The sequence below is a fragment of the Muntiacus reevesi genome, chromosome 2 (assembly GCF_963930625.1).
Source record: "Muntiacus reevesi chromosome 2, mMunRee1.1, whole genome shotgun sequence".
NCBI lineage: Eukaryota > Metazoa > Chordata > Mammalia > Artiodactyla > Cervidae > Muntiacus > Muntiacus reevesi.
Window position 1 is genome coordinate 257804495 of NC_089250.1, and position 24506 is coordinate 257829000.

General features: G+C 51.3%; 2 protein-coding genes across 5 annotated transcripts; both read left to right on the plus strand.

Annotated features, from left to right (window-relative positions):
• Positions 1-90: 90 nt before the first annotated feature.
• On the plus strand, positions 91-9221 carry FXYD7 (FXYD domain containing ion transport regulator 7). The gene is made up of 6 exons (XM_065926001.1): positions 91-262; positions 4872-4901; positions 6846-6920; positions 7062-7104; positions 7267-7307; positions 8837-9221. The coding sequence occupies exons 1-6, from the start codon at positions 238-240 to the stop codon at positions 8857-8859; spliced, it is 237 nt and encodes a 78-aa protein (XP_065782073.1). The 5' UTR covers positions 91-237; the 3' UTR covers positions 8860-9221.
• A 362-nt stretch (positions 9222-9583) lies between these two features.
• FXYD5 (FXYD domain containing ion transport regulator 5) lies at positions 9584-21085 on the plus strand. 4 transcript variants are annotated; one of them, XM_065925978.1, is made up of 8 exons: positions 9596-9844; positions 10532-10592; positions 12462-12536; positions 13144-13242; positions 16357-16470; positions 17565-17594; positions 17672-17746; positions 20795-21085. In XM_065925978.1, the coding sequence occupies exons 2-8, from the start codon at positions 10532-10534 to the stop codon at positions 20842-20844; spliced, it is 504 nt and encodes a 167-aa protein (XP_065782050.1). In that variant the 5' UTR covers positions 9596-9844; the 3' UTR covers positions 20845-21085. The 4 variants fall into 4 exon arrangements, with proteins under 4 accessions (XP_065782052.1, XP_065782050.1, XP_065782049.1 ...); XM_065925977.1 differs by having other exon boundaries at positions 9599-9785; XM_065925979.1 differs by lacking the exon at positions 9596-9844 and adding an exon at positions 10204-10442.
• The last annotated feature ends 3421 nt before the right edge of the window (positions 21086-24506 follow it).

Below are 24506 nucleotides of genomic sequence, written 5' to 3' on the forward strand. Positions count from 1 at the left end.
CCCGGCAGAGGGCGCCCCCACCCTTGGGGAAGGGGCGGGGACGTCGGCAGTGGGCGGGGGCGGGGGCGGGGGTGGCCTGGACGGGGGCGGGCTCTCCGGGTCCCCATTGGCTACGGCCCCCCGAACACCAGGGCTCCCCTCCATCTACCCCTGACAACAGTCGGTCCGGCTTCCAGCTGCTGCAGCCAGCGCTCCTTCACCGCCTCTACATCCAGCCGCCCCTTGCTCCGGCCCGGCATGGCGACCCAGGTCCCCACAAAGGGTGAGCGTCGCCTGGGGAGAGGGCGCAGCGGGGCTCCGAGATCTTAGAGCTTGGCAGAGGATCTGGGGGAGAGCCCAGTACTGAAAGGGGAGGGGAATGGGGAAGGGGATGTCCCCTCCTCACATGGGCGGAGGCCCCTGCATTGCACCCCTCGGTACCCCATCGGGCACCCTCTCCCGGTGATCTCGGTTCCTGTGCGGGACCCGTGGTTGGAGAGCGGCAGTCCCGGGAGAAACGATGCGCGGACCGGTAGCTATAGCAACCGTGCAGCTGGTCCAGCACAGCGGTGGTAGTGGACTCGGAGAAATGGTCTTCAAGGGTGGGAGCCGCTGGGTTTGCAGCCACAGAGGTTCGGCCAGATTTCATGGTCCCTGCGGAACGTAAGGGGACGGGGTCCATGTCCCTCTTCCCACCCCCCCCCCTCTCTAGTGCTGGCACCTGTGGTGGGTGTTTCTTGAAATCTCTGACAGGCAGGTTCAGAGGGAAGCGAGGAGAAAGGGGGAAAGACAGGAGCTGTAGGAAGTGAGAGATGGAGAGATGGAGAGAGCAAGAGAGAGGGAGACAGTAAGAAATATAAGAAGAGACTGACTGAGACAGAGCCTGAAAGAGATAGGGACCGAGAGACAGAGGGAGGCGTAAAGACACGAGCGGGAGAGAGAGAGAAGGACCCACAGCATGAGACGGAAATGGGAAAAAAGAAGGGGGGTGGCACAGGGTGGGGCCTGCACCACTGCAGTGAGCCCCCATGGGCGGGGATGGGTGGCAGGACCCTCCTTCCCAGCCCTCATTCAAGGGTGTTGTCCAAAAGGTGCATTTGGGTGTGCACACAGATGCCTTCCCACCTCCCTCCAGTCACACAGAGATGGACATTTCACAACATTAGCCTGATTAGGCACCCCCTGAAATACTCGCTCCCCCCAACAGTCCCCCTTTCTTGAACTTACTTCTGCAGAGGAACAAGGGGGCAGAATGCTTTCATGGTGGGGGAGAGGTGGTCAAGGAGGGGGTTTCCAGCCCTGAGAGCAGGGTCAGGCAAGAGGCCATCATTGCTGAGGAGCCTCTGGCACCGAAGGGAACCCCAATTCCACTCTGATCTCTCCTTCCCTGCCCCCTTTCCCGGCAGGCGGGGGCTGCTGCACTGAACCATATCTGCAGAATTTGAAGCAGGGCGGGGAGGGGGGGCCGTGGGGGGGGCGGCTGCAGAGGCTGGAAGCCACCCTAGGGAGAGGGGGCAGGGTTGAGCCAGCAGCCCTGGCGGGAGCCCAGCGCTTCTTTTTGCAGAGATGGTGGTTAGCAGGATCGATGGCAGCAGACAGGCAGAAGTGGGAGGAAGATGCCCTGCCTCCCTTCCCCCCCAAACACCCTTTCCCCAGTCACAGCAGGAGAGGGGACCGCAGGTCTGGGGAAACCCGGGGTGGAGAAAATGCATGTTGCCTATCGTAAACCGCTTAATGAAATTAATTAACAGATCGTTAGGGAGGCGGACGGCTCCCTTGCACTCCCAGCCTCCACCCTCCTCCTGTCAGAGAGCAGGAGGGTGTGTTGGGGGCAAATAGAAAGGAAATGGAAAGGCACAACTGGGGCTGGGTCCCTATCCTTAAGAAGGACCCTCGGCTTGGCCACAAGCCAGTTGTTCAGGGGCGACAATAGGAGGTACAAAGGGAGCAGAGGGAATCAGGGTTGGCCCCAGAGTTAGAAACCCAACCCTCAAGTCCCACACAGGACCCCATCCAGCCTGGGGTACCCAGATCCATCACCTCTCCTCACCTCTCAAGATGCTCCAGTTGCCATAGTAACCACCTCCTTCCTGATTCTCCCTGGCAACTGGCCAGGAGTGGTGCACATTCCTTCTCCTGCCTACTGGCTCCACCCTTAGCTCAGCCTCGCCTTGAGGACCCAGATTGTTGGGACAGCAGGAACTAGAGAAGAACTTCTTCATGGAGCAAGGAGCACCCCAGGAGGGTGGAACCAGAGAGGAACCAGAGAGGATTCTGGGGCAGGTGTTCACCTTCTGGGGCAGGGCTTCTCAGAAAGTTTGGGGAAGCGGGATGTGTGGAAAAAAAGGAGACAAAAGCAGGATAATTCAGCGTTCCATCTCTGATGCTGCCTAGCAGGGGTTCATTCATTCATTCATCCATTCATTCTAGAAAAGTTTTTTTGAATAACTTTATAAATGCCAGGATTAACAGCAGAGATGAGTCAAATAAATTTGCTCTCCATCTGGAAGGGGAGCTAAGACAGAGCAGAGATGACTCTAAAATAATATTTTCCCATCTTGATGCTTATGAGTACCACCTTCATGATTTTTGCTCTGTCCAAATGTTCCCCACACTGACATTTAACATTTTTTCCTTCAAAGGATTAACTTTTTTTTTTCCAAAGGATTAACTTTTAAAAAACGTTGCTAGCTTTATTTTATATCACCTCCACAAATGGAAAATCAGGACTTTTATTTGCCTTACATTGAAAGCAAGTATTAAAATTATCTTAAACAACTGATTTCACTTTTCTGGGCCTCAGTGTTCCTCTTTAGTGGGAAGAGAATGAAGATAGTGCCTATATCAGAGAACTGCTGTGAAGATTAAGTGTGGTAATATCTGTAAAGTGCTTAGAAGAGAGCCTGGCATGGAATCAGTGCTATCAAATGCTACTTAGATAAATAAATAAAGGAGAAAATCAAATAATGTCATAACAGTCTACTTAGATATTATTACCTGCTGAAGACCCTGAGTTCAAGGCCTGTTTTCTCTTGAGAGATTAACAAGGGTTGGAAGGTGTAGAGATATATCAGCTCCTTTTTAAGAGTGTCTCATTGAAAACTGGACAGGAAACTGAAGAGGGTGAGCTTATGGTTAATCAGTGCTATTCAGGGTCTTGCATCAGTCAGTTTAAGCTACAGTATGCAGTACCAAGGGTTTCCCTGGTGGTTCAGCAGTAAAGAATCTGCCTGCAGATGCAGGAGACACAGGTTTGATCTCTGGGTCGGGAAGATCCCCTGGAGAAGGAAATGGCAACCCACTCCAGTATTCTTGCCTGAAGAAATCCCATGGACAGAGGAGCCTGGTGGGCATGGAGTCATAAAAGTGTCAGACCTGACTGAGCTACTAAACAACAGTAAACGGAGTACCAAAATCTCAGTGACTTCTGACAACCAAAGTAGATCTCTCACTTAGACCATGTGTCTACCATGGGTTGACTAGGGGTCTCTACTTCCCAAAGAAAACTGGGGCAGCCACACTCTTGAGCATTCATGTCACCAAGCCAAAGGCAAAAGAGAGCTCTTGCATGGGCAGTTAATGCTGCAGACCAAACTCACAGTTCATTGGCCAGAATTAGTCACATGTTCTCCTTCCCAACCTCAAGGTAGCCATCCTTCCTGAGCCTGGTTGGGGGAAGGACACTAATGACGACATCTGGCATCACCCTTGCACTCCCGCAACACCCCCCTCCCCTAGTGGGGCATGTTTTGCAGAATTCCACTCGAAACAAGGCAAGGTGTACTAAAAACTGTCAGTGTATTAGGGAAGCAGCATAATGGGTTTCGTGAATGGGAAGGATGTTCTGAGTTCTCCTGGAGGAGAATACTAATTGAGACAGGGAGGTGGGAGATAGGGAAAAGTAAATACACACACACACACACACACACACACAAAGACACACACATACATATACACATTAGTGAAAGTGTGAGTTGCTCAGTCTTATCCAACTCTTTGCGCTCGACCCCGTGAACTGCAGTCTGCCAGGCTCTTCTGTCCATGGAATTCTCCAGACAAGACTACTGGAGTGGGTTGCCATTCCCTTCTCCAGTGGATCTTCCTGACCCAGGGATTGAACCCAGGTCTCCTGCATTGCAGGTGGACTCCTTACCATCTGAGCCACCTAGGAAGCCGCCATAGACATTATCCACATGTTAACATTTAGAAATTAGGGTGAGTCTTCTAGTGGATCAGTATGTTTTTATGTGGTACAGTTACATACATATACATGTATACATGCACACACTGGGAAAGTTACCACAAAATCAACTTTGAATCTTTAATTTGATGGTGTCTAAGAAATAAGTAATATAGGAATAATACAATATAAATTTTTGGGCAGTTCCTCTCTGCTGGATTTGGTGGCAGGAACAAGTGGAAGAGAGCGGCGGTCACAGTGCCCACTTTTTGGAGCTCTCAGAAGACCGAGAAATTGTAGGGAGTCTTCAGGGGAAGCTGATACGCTGAGCGGTTCTCCGGTGGGATTCATACTCCCAGTATCATATGCAAAAGAGAGTGTATATGTGTTTCTCAAGAAATGAGTCCATGCTTGCCTTAGACTTCCATAGGGGTCTAAGATCAGGACTGCCATGTACAGTTAGGTAGGTTGGGCATTGTATAAGGGAAGGTATAGACCAATGGAGTGAGTTGGGGCTGGAATCCAGCTTATGCTCCAGTCTTTAAGTTTTGTGTCCTGCCATGAGGCTACATTGTCCAGAGCAAAGGGTCTCAGTGATCTGACTTCTACACAGAAACCACTGGGCCAGTGGCCCCATTAGGGTCCTCAAATAATTAAAAAGCCCAGTGTTGAAATGTTTTCCCCTCTCTCTCTCTCTGCCTTCTTCCCACAGTTCCTCAGGATCCTGACCCATTTTACTATGGTGAGTGGCAGATTCTGTGACGAGGGTACCCAGGGGCTGGACGGAGGGGTGGATGTAGATCCCCACAGGTCACTGCTGAAGTGGCTTCAGCTCTGGCTTACATGTTATGTGCTAGGTCACTGGCCACATGACCATGTGGATATAATTGACATCAGCTTGGCCTATGGAGGGTTGAATCAGACTTGGGGAGGGGGTACCCTCTATGAACCCTCCTCAGGCTTCACCAGCACTCTGGGCTAGTTTGCTGGGGTCATCAGAGAAGGCAACCACTCTGACACCAGGCTGGCTGAATTTGAATCCTGGCTGATCCACTCACTAGCTGGGTGGCCTTGAGCAAGCAACTCTGTCTCTCTGGGCCCTTCTGTAAATAAAGAACACTACGTTTTCACCCATAAGGACTCTGGGAAAGATTTACTCGGATATCGTTAAATCTTTCCATAGCACTGAAGCTCAAAAAGTGACTCCAGGTCTAGCATACCTGACCCCAGTTCCCTCTCTGTATACCCTCCTGCTCTCTCCCTTTGTTCACTGATACTCTTCTCCATGTTCTAAGTTGTCTCCTGCCTCAGGGCCTTTGCACTTACTGTTTCCTCTGCTGGAATACGCTTCCTCTAGCTCTCCACACAGCTAGCTAATGCTCCCTTTTCTTCTTCAAGCCTCAGAGCAAATAATGACTGTCAGGAACCATATGTCAGGAGAGGCCTTCTTGAGTCCCCAACAAGAGAAGCCACACATAGATCTAGGCATGGCCCCATGACTGAGTTTTTCGGTTTTATTTTGTTTATCACAATATGAAAGACAACTCCCTGAGGGCAGAGGCCTGGACCACTGCTGGTCCAGAGTGAATATTTCTATAGATATGTACTATGGTATATTAGATAAGAATAATTCTTATGAAGGAAAACAAAAGAAAGACTGAGGTTAAGAAATGTTGAGGAGAGGATGGGAAATTCTAAATAGGACAGTCAGAGAAGGGGTCACTAACATTTGAATAAAGTCCACGAGTTGGTAAGGGAGGGGTATTTGAGAGAGGAGCTTTCAGGAAGAGGGCCCAGCAAGTGCAAAGGCCCTGAGGTAGGACCGTGCCTGATAGGCTCCAGGAACTGCAGGGAGACCCGTGTGCTTGGACAAGGAGTTGAGGGGGAGAATGAAGTGGAATGAGGTCTGAGAAGGGCCTCATGGGCTGTGGGGGGCGGGGGGGGGATTGGGCTTTTCTTTGCCATGAGGTGGAGGTTAGAGGGGGTGGAGTGGTGTGCCCTGAGCTCAGGAGGACCCTGATTGGACTCTAGTGTTAACAAGATCCCTGTGGTTGAGGCACTGAGTGGGGGGATGGGGGATGGAGAGACCACAGAAAAGGCTGTTTGCTGAAAAAGTAAATACATGCAGTAGAACAAGGGTCCCCAATGCTTGGGCCAAGGACTGGTACCGGTCAGTGACCTGTTAGGAACCGGTTCACACAGCAGGAGGTGAGTGGCGAGTGAGCAAGCAAATGAAGCTTCATCTCTATTTACAGCTGCTCCCCATCGCTGGCATTACTGCCTGAGCTCCACCTCCTTAGATTCTAATAGATTCAGGAACCCTATTGTGAACTGTGCACACGGGGTATCTAAGTTGCCCTCCCCTTATGAGAATAATCCCAAAACCATCCCTTAACCCCTGTCTGTGGAGAAATAGTCTTCCACAAACTCAATCCCTGGTGCCCAAAATACTGGGGACCACTGCAGTCGAAGAAGGTCCTATCTATATCTATGGCCGAAGAATCCAGAGAAGAGTAGTGGGGAGAGGTCTAAGGGGAGCACTTGGTGTCCGAGGCCCATGTCTTTGATCCTCATATGAACCCACGGGAGGAACCTGCAGCCTTGAACTGAGGCCAAGGCTCCGGGGTTGGGGAGGGCGGAGCTGAGGAGTCGCCCCCACTCTGATGACCTCCAATGTCTTCCCCAGACTATGACACTGTGCAGACGGTGGGCATGACTTTGGCTACCATATTGTTCCTGCTGGGCATCCTCATTATCCTCAGTAAGTGTGACCCTTTCCTGGGCTCCAAAGCCCCTCCAAGAGGGCTGCCTGGGGTCCCCAGGCACCTACAATTCCCCTACTGGCTTCTGTCCAGACCCTTATGTCCTGTCTCCTTGTTCTGTTCTCTGTCTCTCCTAACAGGCAAGAAGGTGAAGTGCAGGAAGGCGGACTCCAGGTCTGAGAGGTCTGGCAGCAGAAGGGAGAGAAGGGGAGGGGTGGGAACAGCCTGGGAGCCCCCAGGGGTGCTGCCATAACCAAAGGGACCCCAGAGCCAGTCAGGTGTTTCCCAGAAAGCCTGCTCAGTTGAGTCTCTTGATGCCTTTCTCTCTCATCTTTGCTTCCACAGCCCAACATGCAAATCCTGTAAGTCGGAGCTTCCCTCCTCAGGTGAGGATGTGAGAGAGTGTGGTTCTGGGAGGGTGAGTGGGAGTGGGGAGGGGAGTCCAAGGGGGTGTTGTGCTGGATGTCCCTAAGAATGGGGCCGCCAACAATGCGGCAAGATTCCACACATCAAACCTGTTAAAGCGTAAAGTTAGTGGGATGTGACATGGACTCCTAAAGAGTCCTTGAAGCTGCCCAGAAACAAGTACCTAATCTTATAAAAGCAAGGATGAACTCATTCCCCAGAGGAGACAGCCACAGCCTGTGAAGAGAGGGGTCCCACGTGGGAAAAGAACGTTGGCAATCAGAATGAAGGCAAAGTTGAGCACTAGAGAAGGTAGGAAGATAGAATGATTTCTTGACTTTCCTGTTCAGTTAGGATGATCAAGGATGAAATGACTGAGAAAAAGGAAGGGAAGAAGGAAGGAAGCAAGGGAAAAAGGGATGGAGGGAGGGAAGAAGGCAGGCAGGCAGGCAGGCAGGCAGGAAGGGTTTAAGAATAATCGTATCAAAAAAAGCAAAAGAAGAGACATATAGAACACAGATTTTAAAAATTGATATTGGAAAAGAAAAGAGAGAATATGGGAGGGAGTAGGGTGGAGGGTGGTGAAGGATGGGGGTGGGGGGTGGAAGGTGCAGGGTGGAAGGGGGGTGGAGGATGGGGAGGTGGAAAGTGGAGGGGGTAGTGGGTGAAGGAGGGGGAAAGTGAGTGCAGGTGCATAAAGGCTATAAGGGAAGGTGGAAAGATGTAGGATGTAGGAGCAGGGATAAGCATGTAAATGAAAGATTGTGACTCCTTGGGGGTGTTCATTTTAATTATGTAAAAATATCTCGACCTGTTTTTGGTGGAACTGTGTCCTTTCCAGGGACTTTTAAAAAACCAGAGATGGGAATCTCTATGGCTCTTTTGTTTTTAGAACTAAAAAAAAAAAAAAAAAAAAAAAAATGGGCCTTGGGGTAATCAACATTTGGAGGATTTGATGTTGAATTCTATGTGTTTCGTTTCATGTTTATTTCATGAGATTTAAGAACTTTAAGGGATCATTTTGTGAATGATGGAGCGGTTGACCCAGGCACCTGACCACATTCTAAGAGTATATATGAGATTTTGACCCATGACAGTTGAATGATGGTCCCAAGTGGGTGGGAGACAGGAGAATTCCTGTTGTATACACAAGTTCCAGAGATGGGGTGTTGGGGTGTAGGAAGAGGCTGGGAGCTTGGCAGAAGGATGGAGACTCTTCTTCTGGCAGGGGGACACCTCAGAAGAGCCCAGGGTGGGCCAGGGGTCCCCAGCTTCATCACAGGTGTCCTGTGGGATAGGACAAAAGCCACCAAAGTGTCTCTATAGGGACCAGACATTGGGGTGCAGGGAGGCAAGACAACATCCGCGGGCTAGCTCAGGGGTGACAATCTGGAGGCCTGACCTCAGTGCTGGGGATGAAGGGCCCACTGCCACCCCTCTTGTCACCGACTGAAGCTCCCCGGCTCTGTCTTTCTCTCTCTCTCTCTCTCCCCTGCCCCTGGCCCTCCAGCCCCCGGAGGTGGCGGCGTGTAGAACCAGTCGTGGTCACCTCCACTGCAGTCCCTGCCTGAGAGCGGGAGCCTGAGGACCGGGTGGAGGCGGTGGGGACCCCAGCCAGGTCCCCCCGGCAGCGCGCCCCTGAATGAGCCGCCCCACCCACTCCAAGGCTGGAGCCGCTGCACCTCCCTAGGCCTTGGCAATGACGACCCCCCAAAGAGCCCGTCTGCATCCCAGATCCGGAGACTCAGGCCTCCATCTCCTGGGGTCCTGGAGTCCATGCTCAGCCCCCCACCGTCCCGGGGTGCTGCTCCCCGGGACCACCCTGTCTCCTCTTAGGAGATCCGGCCCCCTGCACCCTCGGTGTCTATGTCTTGAGCTTAATAAATCTGCGTTTGGTTTTTCTCCCTCTTCTGTCTGTGTGTCCTCATCTGTGGGGAGGAGACGAGGGAGGGGGCAAAATCGAACCTGGGGAGCTATCAACCCATCCCCAGACTTGCCCACTTCCTCTCCTTCCCCTCTGCCAGCTCCCTAGTGGCCTCCTCCTCACTCGGAACCCCTCAAACTTCCCCTCCCTTCCCTCCACGCCACCACCACCCCCCCACCCAGCTGCCCAGCCCTGAGACCCCAGAGTAGATCCCTCCCCCCGCTCCCCTCGCCTCCCCAAACCCCACCCCGCCTAGACCTGCCCGCCCCGCGGTTCCCACCCCCAGCCTCCCCTAGGCGGGGTGGGTGGAGGCCTCCGCCCTGCCTCTCACCCCAGGCCCCAGCATCGCCCTCAACGTCTCCCCCTCCTGCTCCCACCCCGGGCTCTGAAGCCAGGAAACCCAAGAGGAAATGACTGAGCCCGTCTCGGTCCCCGCCCGCCAGCGCGCTCCCCTGGCCACACCCTCCGCCTGGACGCAGCCGCCTCCGCTGTCCTCTCCTCACGAGGCTGCAGGCTCGGGACCCCCGGCTCTGACGTGAGTGTCTCCTCCGACCCTCCTCTATCCGCTCCCCTCTGCCCAGGCGCCGGGCTCAGGTGGGTAGAGACCATCCTCTCGGCGCCTCTCCGCCCCCCATTCATGCTCACTCTCTGTCCGGCTCTCTTCGGCACCGCCGCGTGGGCACCACTCGGCTCCTCCTGCCTCAGTCTCCCCAGTTCGCCTCCCTCCCTCTCACCCGCCCAGATCTACCTAGCATCCCGCTCTATTGTCCCTGCTGGGAGGCCCTCACAGCAACTCACTTTTTCCTCTGAGATCAGAAGCACATTACTCACTCTTCCTCTTTCCCCCTCCTTGCTGGCTCCTCGCTCTGAGGACAGCCCCAGAGGGAGGGCCGAGGCCCTCCTATCTCCTCTCCTGCACCCCAGCGCCTTCCCCTTGCCGGGCAGGGTCAGTCCCAGCTGGCCACGCGAGTGCTTCTCCGCTTGGTGGGGCAGAGGGGACTGCCCCGGGCAGTGGCTGCCTCTTGGAGCCTGGTGTAGACTGATGCTTTTTGTTATTTTGGGAGACCCGCAGAGGGAAAGAGGGGTTGATGGCTCGGAACCTTCACTTCTGAGACCCTCCCCTTGGCCCCCTTCCCCACAGCCAACCATCAGCCCTAGCGGGGGTCTCTGAAGGCAGAGGGGCCTGCTCAGGGTAAGGAAGGGGGCTGCAGGTTTCCAGGGGTTGCCCTGGGCCTGCGTCACTGACATCGTGGCTGACCCCAGCTCTGACTTGCTCTATAGATGTCGCCCTCTGGTCGCCTGTGTCTCTTCATCACCGTTGGCCTGATTCTCCCCACCAGAGGTAAGGCCCAACCACTTCTTTCCACCCTGCTGCAGAGCCCCCAGCCTCACTTCGAGTGTGTGTGTTGCTGGGTGGCTGCTTGGTGAATCTGGGTTCTCTCTCCTGTGTCCTCAGTCTTCTACTGACCTGGCACCAGGAAGTGGGGGCCCTAGTAAGGGGGCCAAGGTTACACCCTGTTTAGATACCTCAGACCTGGGTGGCTGCTTCCAGTGAGTCTGGCCAGGGCCTGTCCTGCTGAGCATCCTCCATTTGACTTCCAAGAAGAACTCACAGAGTTTGATTTGGCAGGGAGATGGGTGTAGATTTTCTACTTGGCAACCAGGAACCCTCGACTCACAGCACAGGAGCTTCCTGGATCCTCCGGTGATATGTGATTAGGGAAAGGGAGTGAGCTGAGGCCAGTCCAGGAGTTGAAGACGTCTCACCCTTGCCTGTGAAGTGTTTTCTGAAAACAGTATCTATGGGGGATCCTTGCAGGTGCTTTCTACATGGCAGGTGCTTGTTTCAGCTTCTACTGTAATTGATGATGCTATTATGCCCATTTTACAGATGAGGAAACTGAGGCTCAGTGAAGGAAAGTGCCCTGTGCCAGAGGCTAGTGTGTGGAAGGGCTGGGCTCTAACCCCGGAACCCAGAGCAAACTCTGCACTGAAGTTGCCCCATTTCTCTGGGATAAAATGGTTTTTGTGTGTTCATTCAGTCGTTCAACAAGCATTCACTGAGCAGATCTTATTCTAGGCACTGGGGAAACAGCAAAGCATAAAACAGGAGCTCACATTCTAATTGGAAAGACAGACACCAAATGCAATCAGTAACTTATACTGGGTTGGCCCATAACATAGCACGGAAAAAAACCAAACGAACTTTTGGGCCAACCCAATATTATATGCTAGAAGGTGAAAAATGCTATGGAAAAAAAAAATAGAGGAGAGAAATGAGGCTTGCTTAAATAGAGTGATCAGGGAAGACCTCACCAAAAAGTGACATTCACCAGAAAGTGACATTCGGGCAGATACAAGGAGAGGAGGGGATGAGCCTAGCAGGTATGTGAGGAATATGAGTTCTATCTGGAGAGTGTGAGTGACAGCAGGCAGGCCAGGCCTGGGTTGGGATGAACAAAGGGTGGGGTGGAAAGAGGAGAGGTCAGAGAGGTGACAGGAGATTGGGTTGGTGGGCCGGGGAGTGGGGGGTACTTATGGGCCAGGTGAGGGCTTTGGCTCTTACTCAGAGCAAGGTGGAGCCAGAGGAGGCACTCAGCCACCAGCCTGATCTGACTCAGGTTCACAGGCTCCCTCTGGCTGTGTGTGGGGAGCAGGGAGACCAGGGAGGAGGCTGTGTGATGGTCCTGGAGGGAGAGGATGGAGGTGAGGCCAGGCTGGGGGCAGTGGCGATTGATAGATATGATATCTGATATCCAGCACTGACAGCATGTTAAGCAGTAGGCAAGACTCTTCCCCCCTCCATTTCGTTTCACCCTCTCTACAGTCCTGAGAAGTAGATTCAAGAATTATCTACACTTTGCAGAGGAGGCAACCAGGGGCTCAGAGCGAGGGGTTTCACTTGCTCCAGGACACACAGCAAGGAAGTTATTGGGAACAGCATTTGAGATCAGGCCCCTGGCTGACTCTAGCGCCTGGGCATACTCGCCTTAACTGCCTCTCTCATCCCACAAGGATGGACAGGGAGAGGCGGCTGGAGGTAGGGTGTGCAGTGTTAGCATTTCTTAAAACACTTCCACCAAAGCTGATTAGTCAACTGCTGCTCCACCAGCAGACCACCAAGGTTTCAGAAGGAAGGGGAGGGTGGGAGTGTTGGTGAGAGAAGAGGGACCAAAGTCTCCCCCCTGACTTCTCATCCTTGATTTTCCAGGACAGATATCAAAGGAGGCCATAACTCCAGCAGATCCAGCAACTGAAATAATTGATGTCCTTACTCCAGCCCTAGGTGAGGAACAAGGAATGGGTCTGTCAACATTCTATCACAGCAACAAAAATCTCAAGCTTGAACCAAATGGGAGTTTTGGGATTTGTGTAACTGAAAAGTCCAGGGATACACCCTCAGGCATGGCTCCATCTAGGCTCAGTTCATCCTGCTGCTCACAGCACCACAATGAGAAACCTGTCCCCTCCTCCTCAAGCGCTTACAGCACATATGAAGGGACAGTCATGGTTCTAAATACTTACCTGCATTCACTCACTCAATCTTCACACAAACCCTCTGAGAAAGAAGTGAGCACTATCCTCATTTTACAGGAGGCTCAGAGTCACTCGCCCAAGGGGTCACCAAAAGTCAGTGACACGCCTGGGATGAGGGTCCAGGAACCTGGCTCTGAAGTTTACCCATGACCCTGTGGGACGCAGAAACACCGACTTGCCCTGCCACCAGCAGCACATGAGAGAGTCCCCCTTTCTCACCCCCACAGCAACATTTATCCATGGACAGCTTTGATTTTAGCCAGCCTGGTTCAGGGAGAAGGACCCTTGCTGTTTTCTGCAGGTCCCTGATTCAATCCTTTCTCACCCTCCCCGCCTTTCTCTTCTGCCCTGAGTAGAAGCAACACCAAATCAGACAGAGACCCAGACCCAGCAAATGACGGAAACGGAGGTGCTTCTAACAACAAGTCAGGGGACAGACAAGAGCACGACGCAAGGTAGACCTGGGACTAGAACAGCAACATACTTGAGTTGTGTTTAATTCTCTATCTAGGGCAGCATTTCCCTGAGTATGTTTCTCAGAGCATCCATTTGGGGAATTAATACATTTTTCCAATTTTTTTTTTGGTTTGCGGTTAAAGATATTTGGGAAACTCTTGAGTTAAACACGTTTCTATCTGCTGGGACTTCTCGGAGCCATAATAAAGTTTATTTGCAGCAGGCATCTCAAGAGGGACTATTTGGTTTGCAGCATTTTCAAATTTGATAGACTCAGAGACCCTCTTTTTTTTTTTTAAGTAACTTGATTAAATTAATTACCTGATTTTACTTTGGTTGCACTGGGTCTTCGTTGCAGTACTCGGGCTTCTCTTTTTGTTATGGAACATGGGCTTTAGAGTGCTCGGGCCCCATAATTGTGGCTCTTGGGCTTAGTTATTCTGAGGCATGTGGGATCTTTCTGGACCAGGGATCAAACCTGTGTTCTCTACATTGGATGGCGGATTCTTAACCACTGAACAACCAGGGAAGTCCCTCCGAGACCTCTTTATTCAGGTCCCTTCATAGGGCTGGTGCGGGAAATGTGCCTGTGGGTTTGTCCTTGGTGTAGATCTTCTTAATGTTAGAGCAGGAGCTTTTTAGTTACAAAATTCAGAAAACCCAACTGAAAAAAAAAATTATTAGCAATATATGCCTTGTTAAGTACAGAGGTACTAATGTCAGGCACAGCTGGATCAAAGAGCTCAAGCACTGTCATTACGACTTTCTTCCTCTTAGCTCTGCTGTCTTCTTTCTGAAGAGGTCTTTCCCCACTTAGTGGCAAAGGTGGTCCACTAGTTCTAAGCTCCAGTTACAAACTCAGCAACTAGAGTGCCTCTCTAGCTGGAAGGCCTAGAGCTGACTCTCATTGGCCCAGGTGGTGTCACGTGCCCATGACTGACCAATGGGAACCTGGGAAATGAACAACTCCGATTGGTCAGGGCTGAGTCTTGTGCCCCGGTCAACTCTGTCTGAACCACTTAGACCAAGAGTAAGGGGAAAGATGACTCACCACAGCACAAGTGAGTCAGTGTTACCAGAGGTAACATTTGGGGAAGGGAGATGAGCAGAAATAAAGGTAATAGGTGGTTTCTAATGCCTGTGTGGTGGTCCATATTTGAGAAGCAGCCCCCACTGGAAAGTCCTATAGCTTAGGCCACTCACAGGCTGGAATACATGCATGGTTGCTCAGGTTGGGCACTGCACAAGGGCACTACGTGGAAAGTCCTCCCCCTGTAGATATTTTTTGTTATTATCGTTGTTACAACTTCCCAGTGATGACAGTAAAGCATCTCTTGCTGACAGAGTCTGTCTATTAAAACAATTTTACAACAGATGGAAATACGGTGTCTTGGGGGAAGGGAGTCTTTTTTTTTTTTTTTTTTTTGTACAACTATGGGGGTGGGGGTTATAGCAGCTGTTTCCACATTTTCCAATTGAGAAAACATCTTCATATTTCTGGATTCTCTTACTCTGAGTCCTTGCTGACCTGGGTTACTCTATGTGTTCTTCTGTATCCCTGGTTATACGTGATGAAAATTCAGCTGGGCCGAGGGGATCAAGGAGCCAAGAGGTAAAAGGCACTGCTGAACCTCAAGCTTGCCCCACAGAGCCTCTCTCCCTCCTGCGTCTTTGTTCTCTTGTGCCGGAGCTTGTCTTTCACCTGGCAAGGAAGTGGCTCCATCACCTGCAGGCTCAGAACTTCTGAGTCTCACCCAGCATCTGCTGAAAATTTTAGCTTGGAATTTGAAAGGTCCCAGCGAAGGATGGGGCTTCCCAAGTGGCTCAGAGGTAAAGAACCCGCCTGCCAATGCAGGAGACATAAGAGATGCAAGTTTGACACCTGGGTCGGGAGATCCCCTGGAGAAGGGCATGGCAACCCACTCCAGTATTCTTGCCTGGAGAATCCCAGGGACAGGGGAGCCTGGCAGGTTATAGTCCATAGGGTAGCACAGAGTTGGACACGACTGAAGCCACTGAGCGCTACAGGGAAGGATGAGACTGGGTCACATGCTCCCCCTTGTGGCTGGGTTACCATCGGAGACCAAGATGGTCTGGGGAAGCAGCAACATTTCTCCCCAGAGAAAGGGGGACTGTTCATAGAAGAAGGGGGAAGTTGGAGCCAAGGAGACAATACAACAGTGTGCTCAGGGTTTGCTCCATGCACTGTGCTAAGCTTTTACATGATCACTCATTTAGTGCTGATCACTACCCTACATGGTAAGAGCTGTTGGTACCCCATTTTACAGGGAAGGAAACTGAAGCCCAGAGAGGTTACTCGGCAAGCCTTAGGCCACACAGTGCAAAATGGCAGAACCAAAATTTGAGCCCAGGCTCCCTTACACTGGGGGAGGGGACGATGAGCCCTACATTCCGCCGAGGCTGTCCTTTTACATTTCCTGTGATCCTTCCATCTTTGCCCATGACTTTGCTGCTCCCTTTTCTTGGAAAAAGCTTTCCTGAACATCTTGTAACCTTTGGCTGTTGGTTCATGTTTAGGAAGCGAGATGCTGAGGCTGCCCTGGGGAGCCAGTCACAAGGCAGTTTCTCTGCTTGCTGACTTCACATCTGGGGATCCGTCAGGGGTGACCACCCTAACTGGGGATGCTCTCAGTGCCAGAGGGGCAGGACTTTCCTTGGGGATATTCATGTTTTTCCAAAGAGGAACCCTCTGATATATTTGGTCTGGGAGCAGAGGTGATATTCAGCATGTTTTCTAACCAGTATCTCCAAGTTCTGTGACTGGGTCAAGATCCTGGAGGCCTTTGTCTGGGTCTGACAGACGTTACCCTTTATTCCTGATCATGGGGCCATCCAGAAGGTCCTCAGAGAGGGACCAGGGGTTCCTTGGGGGTTAGCAAGCTAGCCTGGGCTGTTGGTCTTAGTCAGGGTGAGCACCTGCCATTCCTGGCTGCCTCCGTGGGTTGGGGGGGAAACCTGTGCCAGTTCACTGAATGTAGGTCTGGGAGAGGTCTCCCAGACAAAGATGATCAATGGTGTCTCTTGTTTCTCTCCCTGGTTCACTCCTGCCCTCCGCCATTCTCTGGCCGCTCTCTCTGCTGATCCCACTCAAGGCTCTACGCCCTCCAAGACGAAATCCCCTGCCAATCCTACTCACGGCTCCACGCCCTCCAAGACACAATCCCCAAGCAGAGACGAGAGGAGGGACTCCATCCTCAGACAGTCTGGTCAGTAACTCCCTTCTCAGACTGGACACAGGCTATTTCTTATTCACTGTGTGTTCTCAGCACCTCAATACTGCCCAGCACAGAACGCTCAGTAACCAGGTGTTGGGTGGATACCTGACTTCAGGGCTGGTATTCTTGTGAGTGAGTAAAGGGTGGGCACACAGTAAATGTCTGAATAGATGAATGAATGTGTGAGTGTTGCACAGAGATGACTCCAAAACCCAGCGGCTTAAAATGACAATCATTTATTTAGCGCTCAGTTCTGCAATTTGGAAGTCTAGTCTGGGCTCAGCTGGGTGCTTCTCTGGTCTCAGCTGGATTTACCTATGCATTGGAGATCAGTTTGGGGTCAGCAGAGAGCTCTGTGTATAGGGACACCTTGATTCTTCCCCTCCTGGCCTTATCTTCCACTTCCTGTGCAGCCAGCCACAGTGAACAGATGGAAATGATATAGCCATGGATCACATAGAGAGTTCATTCATTCATTCATTCACACAATATTCACTGAGCACTTATTGTGGGCCAGGCCCTCCTCTAGGTGCCAGGAGTCCAGAAGTGAGTGAGACAGATGAAAATCTCTCCCTTCATGGAGCAGATGTTCTCATGGGAGAGAGACAATAAATAAGGATCATAATAACTATAAATAATAAGTTAATAATAACCACATATTAAGTTGCTGTCAAGAAAAATGAAGGGGGGAAGAAAAGAAAGATGCAACAGAGTTAGGGTGAGAGAGTGGTCAGAGAGTATTTTCTGTAAAAGGCCACGGAGACCTCAGAGAAGAAGCTAATGGGAACCACGTGGATGCCCGAGGAAGGGAGCTTCTGGCAGTAGGAGCAGCCAGTGCAAAGGCCCTGGGGTGAGCAGGGTTTCACACAGTTCACCCATGGGGAATGGGGGTGGGAGTAAAGCACAGTGAGTAAGGGGGAAAGCGAGGAGAAGAGTTTAGAGGTAATGGGAACCCGATTGTGCTCCTTGTGAGGACTTCCGGTTTTGCCCTAAGTGCACCAAGGCTGAGATCCAGGTGTCTCCTCTCTGACTCTCTCACACACCGATTTGCTCCATAAACTTTTGCTCCCTTCTGTCCCCTCCAGGTTCAAAGGAGGATGACCCCTTCTTCTATGGTAAGTTACCCTTCGGAGGCTGTGGGGGAAGGAGGCTGAAGGCCCCTCTCATCACACCCCTCCATTTCTCTCTGCAGACGAGGACACTCTCCGGAAACGAGGGCTGATGGTGGCAGCAGTGTTGTTCATCACAGGCATCGTCATCCTCACCAGTGAGAATGGGGGCTGGGTGGGAGAGGCATCAGGACTGGGAGGGAGGAGACCTTGGCTTACACTCTGACCAGACAGGACTTAAAGGCCCCTAACAAGGTCATTTTAAAGGAGACATATCCATGTAAACCAGGCTTCACAGGTGGTTCAGTGGTAAAAAATCCACCTACCAATGCAGGAGCCACAGGTTCAATCCCTGGATCGGAAAGAGCCCCTGGAGAAGGAAGTGGCAACCCACTCCAGTATTCTTGCCTGGGAAATCCAATGGACAGAAGAGCCTGGCAGGCTACAGTCTGTGGGGTTGCAAAGAGTCAGACATGACTGAGTGACTGAGAATGCACATCCATGTAAACCACCCCAGAATTCAGTGGTTTAAGATGATACCCATTTACTGAGCTCTCATTTCTGCACTTTGGAAACATAGTCTGGGCTCAGTTGGATGGTTCTTCTGGTTGCCACTGGATTTATTCATGCCTCTGAGGGCATTTGCCGGTCAGCAGGGATCTGTTTGACTGGGAACCTCAGGTCTTCACTTGGTGGTCTTCTCTAGCAGATTAGCCTGGGCTTGTTCACATGGCAGGGGAATGCAGTGGTGCAACTCCCCAGGAGTAGCAACACCTGGAAGCTGTGATGCTGCAGCCTGAGGCGGTGAGGGGAAGGAGCAGCTGCACCAGGGCCTGGTGAGAGATGGAGCCGGAGGAGGGGGGCCCCAACCGGGAGCTGTGGCTCCAGAGAGAGGTTTCCAACCACTGCTTCCTGGTAAGCTCCCCAGAAGGAGCAGGGCAGAGGTCGAGAGGATCAGACACCTCAACCTCTCTCTCCTTTGTGCCCTTGTCTCTCCCACCAGGCTGTTCTCAGCCTCCCAGGGCCCAGTGTCAGGCAGAAAAGGGGGACAAAGGGAGGATCTCAAGCAGAGAAACTAATTTTTTAATAATGTTACAGATTAAATATAATACAAGGGCCACCAGTTTGCAAGCTCTCAGTTAAACTGTATAACCCATGCCAAGTTTTATGACCTCTCTTGTCCAGCTGCCTCATCAGGAAAAGGGGCACAGCCATATTTTTTTGCCTTAAGGTGGGAGGCAGAACATGGATAGACTTAAAAAGAGATCACTGGCACGTGCCTGATTGGTGTTGAATAAGGGGGTCAAGCACTGTTGTCTCAATTTTTCAACTCGTGTTTATAGATCCTGACTTTGTGCCAGGCACTGTTCTCTCCCCTGTGGGAAAAGGGAGGCTCAGAGAATTGCAAAGTTTGCCCAAGGTCACACAGCACATACAAATCAGGGAAGGGCTGGATCTATGTCTGTGTGAAGGCAGAGCCTGAATGTTACCTCTAGGGCTATAAATTGTTCCAGTGACATTTGTGAGCACTCTGTGCCCAGGCTTCCCAGGTGGCGCTAGTTGTGAAGAATTTGCCTGCCAATGTAGGAGACACAGGAGACGCAGGTTCAATCCCTGGGTCGGGAAGATCCCCCTGAGTAGGAAATGGCAGCCCACTCCAGTATTTTTGCCTGGAAAAATCCCATGGACAGAGGAGCTTGGCGGGTTACAGTTCATGGGGTGGCAAAGAGTCAGACATGACTGAGCACACACACACACACTCTGTGCCCTCCTGTGCTGTGATGCTGGGGACCCTGGTCCCCACCATTAGGGAACTCACAGCTGGTGGGAGATCACAATAAATAGGTCACTGCTTTCATGAGCCGTGTGAATACAGAAAAAGAGACTTGCCAAGAGGAAAATAAAGATGAGATTGAGAAGGATGAGAAGAGGCTCTTCCTTTTAAGAGGTCAAAGCAGAATGGATTCTGATGATGAGAAAGATGATTTTAAAAACCAGGCAGAGGGAGCAGCAAGTGGAAAGCCCTGGAGGCAGGAATGAGCTGAGCTTGTTAAAATAACCAAGGGAAGAGGCGGAGTGGCTGGGAAGGTGTGAGAGAAGAGGAGTAGGAGATGAGTCCAGAGGGACCAGGGTGGGGGGTGGGGTAGGTAAGGGTGGCAGCTGGGAGATGGAGAGGGGCTGTTTTCTGAAGTTCCCTTTGTTTTATTTCTTTAAAAAAGAAATTATTTAGTTGGCTGCTTTGGTGGCTCAGATGGTAAAGAATCTGCCTGCAATGCAGATCCCTGGGTCAGGAAGATCCGCTGGAGAAGGGAATGGCAACCCACTCCAGTATTCTTGCCTGGAGAATTCCATGGGCAGAGGACACTAATGGGCTACAGTCCATGGGGTTGTAAAGAGTCGGACATGACTGAGCAACTATTATTTAGTTGGCTGCAGCATGCAGGTTCTTAGTTGAGGCACATAGGATCTAGTTCCCTGACCGGGGATTGAACCTGAGCCCCCTGCACTGGGAGCACAGAGTCTTAACCACTGCACCTCCAGGGAAGTCCCACTTCTTTGTTTTCTAAGATCCCCCTCATTTCCTTTGGCCCAACCCCCTGGCCTTCCAGCTCTCCTTTAATCCCTCTTATCTAGTCCTCCCTCACTCAGGGCCTTAGAACTGACTGTTCCCTATGCCTGGAACACCCTTCCTCCAGATGTTCACGTGACTTCCCTCTCATCCCCTTCAGGTCTTTGCTCAAACATCACCTCCCCAGTGAGGCACATCTAGTCATCGCCATGAGGATGCCCCCAACTCCTGGGCCTCCCTGCCTCCTTCCTTGTTTTATTTTTCCTCATAGCACTCATCACTGACTCATCACCATCCATACACTTGACTTAGGTCTTTTCTCATTGTCCATCTCCCCCACTGGCAAGTCAGTACTCCCAGAACAGGAATTTTCCCCCATTTGTGCTCCTGGCCATGTTCCCAGTGCCTAGATCACTGCCCGGTCCAGAGTAGGTGCACAGTAAATATTTGCTGAACGTGTGAATGACCCCTGGGGACCCTTGCGCCAGCTCTTCCCCATCAGCTTCTTCTCATTTGCTCAGAGTTGCCTTGGAGCCTTCCGAGGGGCAGGGTGGATGGGCCTCATCCTCCAGCATCCAGATCACACGTAATAATAGGATTGTCTGACTCACGACGGAACTGTTTCTTTCACCCACAGGTGGCAAGTGCAGACAGTTGCCCCGATTGTGCTGGAATCGTGACAGATGAGTCTGTAGGAAGCAGGGGCTGACGACCTGATGGGCACCCTGAGACTGAGCCCCCACTGGCTCGCTGTGACCTTGCAGGACGTACAACAAAGCCCAGCATGAGAGAGAAGAGGTGAATGGAGCCAGAGCCAGGACTGATGGCCTGAGCCCCTGCTCTCCCAGCCCTGCCTGCCAAGGACTGTCTGCCCCCCTGCCCCCCATTTATCCCCTGTGTTCAGACAGGAAGTAAAGCCCTGCGTTCTCTGTCCCTTGGTCTCTGATCATTCTTGACCGGGGCATGGAACAGTGGCGGGGACTGGGGCAGGGCCCCCAGGAGTATGATGGGGGGGTCACAGACTCCAGAGCCTAGGTGGGGGATACGGAGAACCAAGCCAGCAGGGGTGAGGTGGGAGGGATGAGAGGTGGGCCTCAGAAGAATTTGACCAATGAGAGGGTCAGCGCTGGATTCCGCCCACAGCAGATGGAGACCCCTGGTGTACAGAGCCAAAGCCAGCTTGGCCCCTGATGTTGGGAGGCGGTGCTGGTAACTGGGCAATGACAAATGGAGGCCCCAGGCCCATGGCAACTGGCTTTTTCCCACTCTGGGTACCTCCAGCACGTGAGTGTGGACACTCCACCCTGCACATCCAAGCTCCAGCCACAGTCCTGGTTCCCTCTTGGTTTAGGATGTGACCACAAGAAGGCCACTAGGGCTCAGAGGAGTTTGTGTGGGGGATTCCAGGGTCCTGGGATCCCAGAGCATGGTTGAGAAGGGGTATAGGCCCCACTGGGCACTTCCTGAAGACCCTTGGGTTCTGTCGCCTGTGGGGAGGGACTCAACCAGGTTAGTCAAAAGTAGACCCTTGGAATCACAGGGCTGGGGGTGGAGACCTCTGCCCAGGGTCAAGGGTCATTATGCCAAAGCAAAGAGACAAGGACCGGTTCAAAGTGGTTGCATAACAGGGTTTCACAAACTTGTAGTCACAGCCTGTTCACGGGTTACAAAATCAGTTTAGTGGGTTGTGAGTAGCATTTAAAAAAAAAAAAAAAAAGGAAGGAAAAGGAGTAATAAAATAGAAAAGAAAGTATCAGAAGAGAAAATAATATGACTTGGGGCTTCCCTGGCGGTTCAGCGGTAAAGAATCTGCCTACCAGTGTAGGAGACAAGAGTTCAACCCCTGATCCAGGAAGATCCCACGTGCTGCGGAGTGACTAAGAGCCACAACTATTGAGCCTGTGCTCTAGAGCCCCGGAGCCTCAGCCACTGAGCCCCACTGTGCAGCTACTGAAGCCTGTGCAGACTGGAGCCTGTGCTTTGCAACAAGAGAAGCCGCTGCAATGAGGAGCCTTTGTACTGCAACAAATAGTAGCCCCCGCTCCCCACAACTAGAGAAAAGCCCTTGCACAGCAACAAAGACCCAGCACAGCCAAAAATAAATAAATTAAAAAAAAAGAAGCCAATGTGACTATGTATATATATTCTCTTCTCAATTTTTGCCACATTTTCATCACACCTGTATTATTATTCATTTATTTAATAGAAGAACTCTCATTTTAACTTAAAAAATATTTTAAAAAGCACAATAATATACGGAAAATCTGTACTGCTTCATATAAATCACAGGTAGCCCTAAAGATGCATTTGATTAAAATGCATATATTGCATATGATATACATGTGTACATGTCTATATGTGACATATGTGTATACATATGTGTAACGTATGCATATTATATGTGTGATGTGTACATTATGTGTACATGATATATGGTAGTAGTACTATTGGTCACTTAGTCATGTCTGACTCTTTGCAACCCCATGGACTGCAGCACACCAGGCTTCCCTGTCCTTGACTATCTCCCAGAGTTTGCTTAAACTTATGTCCATTGAGTCAATGATGCCATCCGACCATCTAATCCTCTGTCACCCGCTTCTCTTCCTGCCCTCAATCTTTCCCAGCATCAGGATCTTTTCCAATGAGTCAGGTCTTCGCATCAGGTGGCCTAAGTATTGGAGTGGAGACCTGGTACTGCTTGATATGAATAGAAAATAGCCATAAAGATAAATCCAATGAAGACAAACAGGAAAAAAGATATACTGTGTTTGAGCTGGATACTGAGTTGCTGACTGAGGCCTGTGAGTTGGAGGCCAGAGTCTGATCCACTGGAGGACACAATCAGGTGTCAGGGGTGTGATCGTTACCTTACTGCCCAAAGATACTGCAGAACTTGGGAAGCCCAAGACCACCCTCACTTCTGATGCCAACTACAAGCTGGGTGTGCCCAAGACCATCTTCAGGTTCAATAATTCACTAGAAGGACTCACAGAATTCACTGAAAGCCATTATACTCACAGTTACGGTTTATTGGGCTTCCCTGGTAGCTCAGGCAGTAAAGAATCTGCCTGCAGTAAAGGAGACCTGGTTTCGATCCCTGGGTTGAGGAAATCCCCTGGAGAAGGGAATGGCTACCGACTCCAGTGTTCTTGCCTGGAGAATTCCACAGACAGAGGAGCCTTTTGGGCTAGAGTCCCTGGGGTCGCAAAGAGTTGGACACAGCAAAGTGACTAACACACACATACCCACACACCAGAAGAGTTCCAGCCGTGAAATTCCCAGGTGTTCTCTCCCAGTGGAGCAGGGGACAGTGCTAAGTTCTGGCAGCAGCGCGTGACAATACTGCCAATCGGGGAAGCTCCCACAAGATTTGGTGTCAAAGTTTTTATTGGAACTCAGTCACAGAGATGCAACTGACCACCTGGGTGGTCACCTTACTTTCTGGTTCCTCTGGCTGATACCTGTGACCCCATCAATCCCATTGTTAGGAGCTGTCTAAGCTGGCCCAAGGCCCCCAGGTAAAGAAAGACACTCTTTTCAGGCAGGATATTCCAGGGGCTTAGAGAGAACCTTCCAGGAGTTGAGCACAAAAAGTAGCTGTCTCTACTAAACAGAGTCTTCTTTTACATCATTAAAAGATATTCAAGGGCTTCCCTGGAGGCTCAGTGGCTAAGAATCCACCCGCTAACGCAGGAGATGGGGGTTCGATCCCTGATTTGGGAAAATCCCTGATCCGTGGGCTGCAGCTATTGAGCCTGTGCTCTAGAGACCAGGAGCAGCAACGACTGAGCCCATGCACCCTGAGGGCCCTAGAGCCTGTGCTCTGAAACCAAGAGAAGCCGCTGCAATGAGAAGCCCGCATACCACAACTAGAGAGGAGCCCCTGCTTACCGCAACTAGAGAAAAGCCTGTGCAGCAACAAAGACCCAGCACAGCCAAAAATAAATAATAAATAAAATTATTTTTAAAAGACATTCAAAAAGCAATTTACTCTCGTGATGCAAATTCATGTGAGTTAATATTGTTTGGGGCCTAAAGCCATCTCCTGTGCCACCACTGGAGCAAAACCTGGATTCGAGGAATCACCAGCTCAGGGGCACACCTGGCTGCCTCTCAGGCAGAAGTAGGGCAGAGCTGACCCACTTCATTCATGACTAGGGGAATCATGTTAGGTGTTAGGTGTCCATTCCCCCTCACGCCGTCTTCCTATGGGGCAGAGATGAAAACACTGATGCTGTGTTTTGAAGATGCCCATGACATGGAGGTTTAGATGCAGATTCAGCTCTGCCAATTAGAGGCTCTTATATGAAATTTGGAGGTCTCCCAGGTGGCTCAGTGGAAAAGAATCA